Source organism: Trachemys scripta, chromosome 11 (genome assembly GCF_013100865.1).
Source record: "Trachemys scripta elegans isolate TJP31775 chromosome 11, CAS_Tse_1.0, whole genome shotgun sequence".
NCBI lineage: Eukaryota > Metazoa > Chordata > Testudines > Emydidae > Trachemys > Trachemys scripta.
The window spans coordinates 56156331-56164644 of record NC_048308.1 but is presented as its reverse complement, the minus strand read 5'-3'; the positions used below and the strand labels follow the sequence as shown (position 1 = coordinate 56164644).

General features: G+C 43.5%; 1 protein-coding gene across 1 annotated transcript in view; it reads right to left on the bottom strand.

Moving 5' to 3' along the window:
* The window catches only part of LOC117885114 (aldehyde oxidase-like), a gene marked incomplete in the record, with an annotated part of 182419 nt that overhangs the window by 217 nt on the left and 173888 nt on the right, over positions 1-8314 (bottom strand). The window contains 1 exon segment of the mRNA XM_034786274.1: positions 5216-5383. Within this exon segment, the coding sequence (XP_034642165.1) occupies positions 5216-5383 (168 nt within the window).

The following is an 8314-nucleotide window of genomic DNA, read 5'->3' as shown; positions in this document are numbered from 1 at the left end:
CCCGGCTCCCCGCCGGCCCGGCTGACCCGGCTCCCCGCCGGCCCGGCTGACCTCCCGATTTTCCCGGACATGCCCGGCTTTTGGGGATTTCCCCCCGGACGGGGATTTGAGCCCCCAAAAGCCGGACATGTCCGGGAAAATCCGGACGTATGGTAACCCTACTTAAGTAGCTTGTTGAAGATTTAGAACCATAGTTAATGAAAATCAAGCTGCAGTAACACAGACAGCTTAGGCCTGCTCACAAATGAGCCTATAGGCCAAAGGGCCGAAGTTAGACAGAAAAATTAGCAGCAGTTTCCACTACATCATGTGACTGGGGGCAGGCGGGGGGGGGGGGGCAGATTGGTTATCTGTGGAACTGTGGCTATATTAAACCACAGTGGTCATGACATCTGCAGGGGAATTGCACAGCTCTAAGGGAATTCTTAGAGTGATGGGGCACGCATCAGTGCAGAGTCTTAGACCTTCCATGGTTTAGTCTGATGGCTGCCTTGGGAACTGTTCTGTCTTGGTTTCCCTTTTTATGCTTAGCCCCAACCTCCCCTGTGGAAAGTCTGAAGGTGTGGAGTGAGAGTTAATGTTGACCAGCAATAACTTATTGGGGGAAAGCCCTGCAGGGTCCCAACATGACGGGGCAACAAAAATCAGCTCTCTCCCATCAACACCATTTCCAACCCCCTCCCCCCCCCATGCTTCCCCCTGAAGCCATATAAGATGAACCAAGCCGAATTTTCATGCAGGGGTTTAGATGGGTATGGGAGGAGATACATTATCTTGTGTTGCCTTAAGTCCCTTGCCTCTGATTTCAAAAGGAGTGGGATTCCCACTGCTTTATCCCCATCAGAAGGAAATCTCAGAGGAGAAAATATGGCCCACAGACTTGGTGTCACTGGCCAAAACAAGTTGAATTGCATGTGGTAAAGGGATTGCTCTTGAACGGTAGACATGACTGAAATTCCTGCACAAACAGCAAGGGAGAAGGTCTGGTTTGTCAACCTTCAATGACCCAGTCTTTTCCTTTGTGACTCAATTCCTCCCCACTGCAATGGCAGGGCTGGTGCTATTTTAATTTTTGCAGATCTTTTCTGAAAGTAAGTTTGAGGCTGCAGGAAGTAGGGCTGGGCATTAGCAAATGGGAATTAAATTAATCAGGCTAATACTGTCTCCTGGGCAGACTGCCAGCCTTGAAGGACACTATTAAACACCCTATTAACACCAGGGAAGTGAGACTTCCGTAAAGAGGCTGAGAAAGGACTGGAGATGTGTGGCAGGAGGGTGGTGAGAAGCCCTCCTAGAAAAGAACCAAGGACCCCTCCTGGTCTTTGGTTCCACTGCCATGAAGTTTATAAGATCAGGGTATATAGATATAGAATTGCATTCACATTTTTGCAGGGAGCATATTTGCAAGTAAAAGAAATTAACAAAAATTTGCCTGTAAAAATGGCCTTATCCTTAGTGACATTTATTTTTCAAGTCAATGGATTTTTCTCACACTGCCTAGTTATTACTGTGTGCAGCAACTGTATCTAAAAAACCTCCCAAGACTGCCCATCCCTAGTTGTCACCTACTACCCCATAATGGAATCCATACAAGGTATCATCAAACAATTACAATCCATACTGGATGGGGACCACATCCTTGAATAAATCTTTCTTGAACCCCTTCTTCTGGCCTTCAAACAAAGACAGTACCCCGTCATCCTGCACCTCGGAAGTAAACGGGCAGTGGATTTACTTTCATGAAAACTGCATCACAACTAGTCTTGGTGGAGGACAGTGCACAAGGCTTTGAGTGAGATAAACTTCATTGGACAGAGATTAACCTAATAGTTAAGTTTAGTCTCTAGAAAGCATGTTACGATTTTGCTTTATATGTAATCTTTTGTTTCCATTATCCTTACTCACTATCTCTTGAATCTTTGGTAATAAACTTATCCTTGTTTTCACTACCAATACATCTAAATGCTGGGCTATTAAGCTAGGTGCTGATCCTGAGATGAGTCATTCAAGCTGGTGCATACACTGTTCCTCTGTGGCCAGCAGCCCAGGTATTTCTGTGGGTGTTCAGTGGAGAAGGGGCTATACTTCAAAGGAGCTTGGGGATTTGAGTACACCTATTGTTAACCTGCAAAGCAAAGCAAGGGCTGTCATAGTCCAGAGGAGAGCGTTTGGGTGACTAACAGGTTAGTGCTGTCAGGGAGCTGACACCCAGCTATGCACAAGCAAGTCTCCCCTTCTCTGGAGGCAAGGGGGTAACAAGGTGACTCACAGTCCTGTGTACTCCAAGAGTTGTCACAGCCTCTAGGCATCATTGTAGTATAAGTAATAATAATAACCTAAGTCATTCATAGATTCCAAGGCCAGAAGAGACCACTGTGATCATCTAGTCTGACCTCCTGTATAGCACAGGCCATAGAGCTCCCCCCAAATAATTCACGGAGCATCTTTTGGAAAAACATTCAATCTTGATTTAAAAATACACAGTGATGGAGAATCTACCATGATCCTTGGTAAATTGTTGCAATGGTTAATTGCTCGCACTGTTAAAAATGTATACCTTATTTCCAGTCAGAATTTGTCTAGCTTCATCTACCAGTCATTGCATCATGTTATACTTTTCTCTACTAGACTGAAAAGCCCAGTATCAAATATTTGTTCCCCATGTAGGTACTGACAGTCTGTAATCAAGTCACCCCTTAACCATCTCTTTGTCAAGCTAAATAGATTGAGCTCCTTGGGTCTATCCCTAAGTCATGTTTTCTAATCCTTTAATCATTCTTGTGGCTCTTCTCTGAACCCTCTCCAATTTATCAACATCCTTCTTGAATTGTGGGCACCAGACTGGACACAGTATGCCAGCAGTGGTCACACCAGTGCCAAATACAGAGGTATAATAACCCCTCTGCCCCTACTTGACATTCCCCAATTTGTCCATTCAAGAATTGCATTAGCCCTTTTGGTCAGAGGGTTGCACTGGGAGCTGATGTTCACCTGATTATCCACCACGTCTCCCAAATATTTCTCAGTCACTGCTTTCTAGGATAGAATCCCCCGTCCTATAAGTATTGCCTACATTTAACATTGTGCAGGGAAATAAGCAGAGGTGGAGATGGAATTCATTCCCCCAACTTGCAGGCAAGCAAAGGGGTTGCAAGGATGCTCCTCCAGGACTGTTATTTTCAGATGCTGCCCCTTTGTGCCCCTGGATCAAACAGTCTGGGCCACTGGATTCACTCTGCCTGCCCACAGCAGCTTCTTCATACTGACATTTTTGGCCAGCCTCCTGCCCCCAGCTGGGAGCTTCAGTGGCACAGAGGGCTTTGGACTGTGTCTCCATGCCTACTGTAGTTCACCCTGAGTGAAGAGGGCATGGCTGCTTGTTTCATCATGCTACATCCTCTTCTGTAGGTCCCTATCTCCCTCTTTTCCACTGGAAGCACAGTAGTGAAACTGGTGTGTGTTTTTCCAAGAGATTGGAAAGTTGGAGACAAAAAGGGTCAGGTTGTGCTATCATCCACAGAATGGCCCAGCAGGATTTCTGCGTGGCCCTGTGCTCAGCAGCTATGCTGGCAATGTGTTCCCGGTGTTTCACAATGGTTTCTCGCTGGCTCACCAGTGCACTCATCGTCATCTTTTTCTAACACGAAGATTGGATAGGGCAGAGGTTGTGAGCAGATTCCATCTGCGTCTGGTTTGATCTGCCCTTTAAGCCTGCTGGGGAATTGCCTGGATGGTTTTCTCTACTGTGTTATAGCGCCACCAAAACCAGCTTGGATCAGAACATGCTGTGGTATGTTTATCTAAGCAGGCAGAGAGAGACTCCTCAGTTGACATTGACAAGTTATGACTGCAAACACATACTCCACAAGGCCCTGATTTAAGGGGAAAGCTTTAAATAAAGGCGCTTATTATAGCCTGGTTTGATGGCTCCCAAGCAACAAAACGGAGCCTATTTTCCCATCCCAAGAAAGGGTGATTAGTTTAAAGATTTGCTTTACAGTTTGGATACAGGTTTTGGCTACGATGGTGGCTAAGCCTTTGCCATTTATGTGGTTTGGCTTCCATGCTTTACTCCATTTCTTTTACTGCAGGCTATAAATGGACATAGATTCTCGGCAAGCAAGGCCAGATGTGTCAGGGCCAGGTCATCCCTCTATGTTTAGAGCACAGAGGGCGATTAATGCAGCAGAAAAATCTGCAAAAATGGCCCAAATCTGTCAGGTGGGGGCACAACGTGGCATCATGCACCTCTCCCTCCAACCCTACAAAAGCCTTTCTGTGTGAACCCTGGGAATTTTGCACTCTTTGGGTTTGGGAGTGGAATAGGAGGACAGGGAGTAGGGGCATGTTGAGTCATGCCACATAATCCTCCAGCAAACCCACAGAAATTAATGCTGTCCCACTGTGACAGAATACATCCTTCAATTCCTTTCCACCCCACATAGAAAGCGTGGGAGAACAAAGGAGACATATAACATGATGTGTAGGCCAAGGATCTAGGCTCTGGTGAATCAAAGTGGGGAATGAATTTTACAGTTGAGGACCCTCACCAAAGAAGCCCTGCTTCTAGTCTCTCATAGAACCCAGGATGTGAGAACCACCAGTGATAAAAAAGGCCAGAGTATCACACAGAGAATGAGATGATCTGAGAGAACCAGGCACTAGAGCTTTACAGTTTAAAGCCAACACCTTAAGGGCCATCCAGATATTATTTGGAAGCCACTGTAGATCACTGTAAATACAGACACTTGTATGGGAACAAATTCATTACTGGTGTAATGCTACAGAAGTAAATGAAATGACACAAGGGACAAAGTCAGCCCATAATTTGTAAAGTACTTTTGGGTTCTTCTGGAGGGAAGGTGCTATATAAATTCAAGTCATTACCAGTGAAGAAATTGAACAGATTGGGAGGTTCAGAGCCTGATTCAGCCAACCCCCAGTTTATGATTTCTCATCTCTAGCTGTCAGTATACGCTGCACTGGCCAAAAACAACAACAACAACAAACAAAACAAAACAAAACAAAAAGAACAAAGTATAGTCAACTAAATAAAATGCAGGCTCCAGTGAGTGTAATGCAGTATGTAAAAAAGATGCAGCTCAGTGATGAATTTGTGTGAATACAGAATAATTCAAAATCAAGACATGAAGTAAGGAAGAGGAGGAGGCTAACCCAGTAATGTTTCCAAAGAATTAATTAAGAAACCCATTACCATGTCAGTAAAGTTATCAGCACAGGCCATTCGAATCCGCTCAACCGTCAGGGGGCTGTTCAGGGTGAAGGTCCCGGTTAATCCTCTTTCCTTCCTCACAGCAGCCACTGCATCCCAGATAGCAAAGAACACAGAACATCCCAGGAACAGCCCTGCCTCGCCAATCCCCTGGCAGGGAACAAAGGCAGACACATAGGTTTGCTTTAGAAACTGATTGACAACAGGGGACCAGATCCTTAGCTGGTACAAATTGAGATAGTTCCATTGAAACTACATCGATTTACACCGGCTGAAGATCTGGCCAATTGACGTCAATGGAGGTAGGCCTGCTGAAGAGCTGGCTCAGACACTAAGTTTTATATCAACACAGCTGGACACAATAAATCTCCTCAGGGCTCTGAGTGCTCCAAGACATAAAAGAGTTGAGGACAAGGATTTGGCTCATAACTTTTTTTTTTTTTTAATTCATAGCACATCTCCGCTCTAAACAAAGGTTCACTCTGACTTGGATTGCATCTGTTACACTGCAAAGCAATGAAACCATTCAGAACTTTCAGTATAAATACACCTCCAATCTATCCAAATTCCTTATAAGTGGATTTCATTGTATATGATGAAACAGAACTAGGCAGCCTTCCTTTCTTTATTCCAGATCCTGAATGGATAAAGTTTGCATTGCTTAATCTCTCCAAAGAACTGTGATGGTTTCTGTCTCTAGCATCATCTCCACTAGAACATGTCCATTTGCTCTAAATTATTAAAGATATTCATCCCTAGTAGGCATCCAAAGTGAACTTTCTCCTGGAAATTCCGATGTCTCAGATGCAGTTCTCCAGATACTAGGCTGGGGCACTGGACATCTGCATCTCTTACCAGCACAAGCCTACGCACCATTACAGTCCCACTTAAACTCTACTCTGAGGATGTAATTGGTGCATAAGCCTTGGGTTGGTTCTGCACAGGGGTGAATTTACCCTTACAACACAAGATGGAAAGGATATGAAGGAAGTTCCTTGTGGATAAGACAATGGAAGATCTGTATTCTATTTCCCTGTGAGAGACTGGGCAAGCCTCTTAATCTCTCTTTGCCTCACTTCCCCATCAGTAAAATGGAGATAATAATTCTTCCTTTCTACCTCCCTGTGTTTATTGTAAGCTCTTCAGGGCACGCTCTGTCTCTTACTATGTGTATGTACAGCATCTGGCACACTCAATTTTCAATCTCAGATGAGGTTTTCTAAGTATTACTGTAATTTTACAAATACATAAGAAGAAGAAAGACAAAAAATCAAAATAAATTAATGCATGAAAATTACCCTTTTTCTCACAGCAGGTGAACTTATAAAGGTCCTTCTAGTTCTAAAGGTATTACTGGGGCCTGTGGTGTTCCACATTTTAAGTATAGGGAACATCTCTGAAACCTGTAATATTGCAACAGCTGGAAAGCACTTTTAAAATACATACACCACACGTGCACTTGGGTAACGTGCAGAACTTGCTATGACTTTATACAGCACAGTTGGCTTGTTTACCTTGGAGGAGTAGATGGCAATTGGGTTTCGGGAGTTTGGCAGCAAGTAAACCCTGAACTCTTCAGGTATGTCACAGACAGCAGGGATTTTATACGTATCTGGACCCAGAGTGTACTGCTCTCCTTCTGGGGAGAACTTTATTTCTTCCATTGTATAAAGTCCAACCCCCTGAACAAAGGCACCTTCAATCTGAGGAAAAAATGTACACAGTTTCTATTTTCATTCCCATTAAAAGATAAAAATGTGAATACAACTAAACTTTTAGCTCTACAACATTAACTGGCTCTTTTCCTTCCATGGCAACTGGGCCAAAGACAAATGCTAAACTAAGTAGGACCATCTGAGACCAAGTTGTACTTTCATAAATATTCCCACTGGGTCAAATTCTACTCTCCCTTACCCCAGTGTAAATCCAGAATAAAGTCAGTGATGTCCGTAGAGTTATTTCAGATTTACACTGGTGTAACTGAGAGCAGAATCTGGCCTACTGATTTCAATGGCTCTACTCACAGGACCAAGAATTTGGCCAAGAACTGTAATATAAATAATTAATTCAATCTAACACACATTGAAAAAGGAATTGTGGATGACAATTGACATTCCTTCCTAGAAAAGTTGTCAGACACTTTTATTTAACAGCGTTACCTCTTTTAATCTGAGTGACTAGCCAAAAATTAGGGGTCTTGTAAATTGTTCCATTTTGGAGGAGAAATTGACAATCATCAGGTATTTCTTTGATGCAGTTTTGTGTGCTCACAAAGAATGTACATAGTCCTGTTTCCCTGAACACTTGGGCCACCTGATTCAACATCTAGTCTGCTTTTCCATGTGTCTCCGTTCTGGGTGCTACTGCTATTGTTTCAACCACCTGGTTACAATGGCTTCTTTATATTTATCCTGAAGGTAAGGCGGCAGCCACACCTCATCCATATCAACAAGATTTAACCCACAACAAAAGGTTGAATGCAATCTGAAAATAGGCCAAATTCATACTTGTGCAACTCCTATAGTAATGTCTGGACCTAATTCAGTGGTGATATAAAGAGTGGTGGAAGTTGGACATAAAATGGGAGTAAATAGTAAAGTAGTGCAACTTGCACCTATTTGGCAATTCTTGGGTATGTATAACAGGCGTCACTTTTTGGCTAAAGGAGAGAGAAGGCAGATATAGAAGGAAAAGCCAATAACAGGAGGGCATAAGATAAGGCAGGTCTCATATCCTTTATCTTATTTACATCATCCTGCTAGCTACTTGTCCTTCTCCATACCCCTTTCTGCTCTGTAAATAAATCTTTTGCTTACCCCGTGACCCTCTATTTCTTGAGGGAGCACCATGTAACCCCCATATTCCTTATTTATATATAAAACTGTGATATTTCATATAAAGTATGCCATATAAGGTATCAACAACAACAAGGGAGGTAAACAATGCCCAGGTGGGTGTCAAACAACCATCAACAGTCATTGTCCAGCAGGGGAGTTACAATTCAATAACTCATTTACACAAGGCCACACCAGGGGAATTGCTCAACCTTGCCTGGTGACTCAGCAACAACCACAGACATGC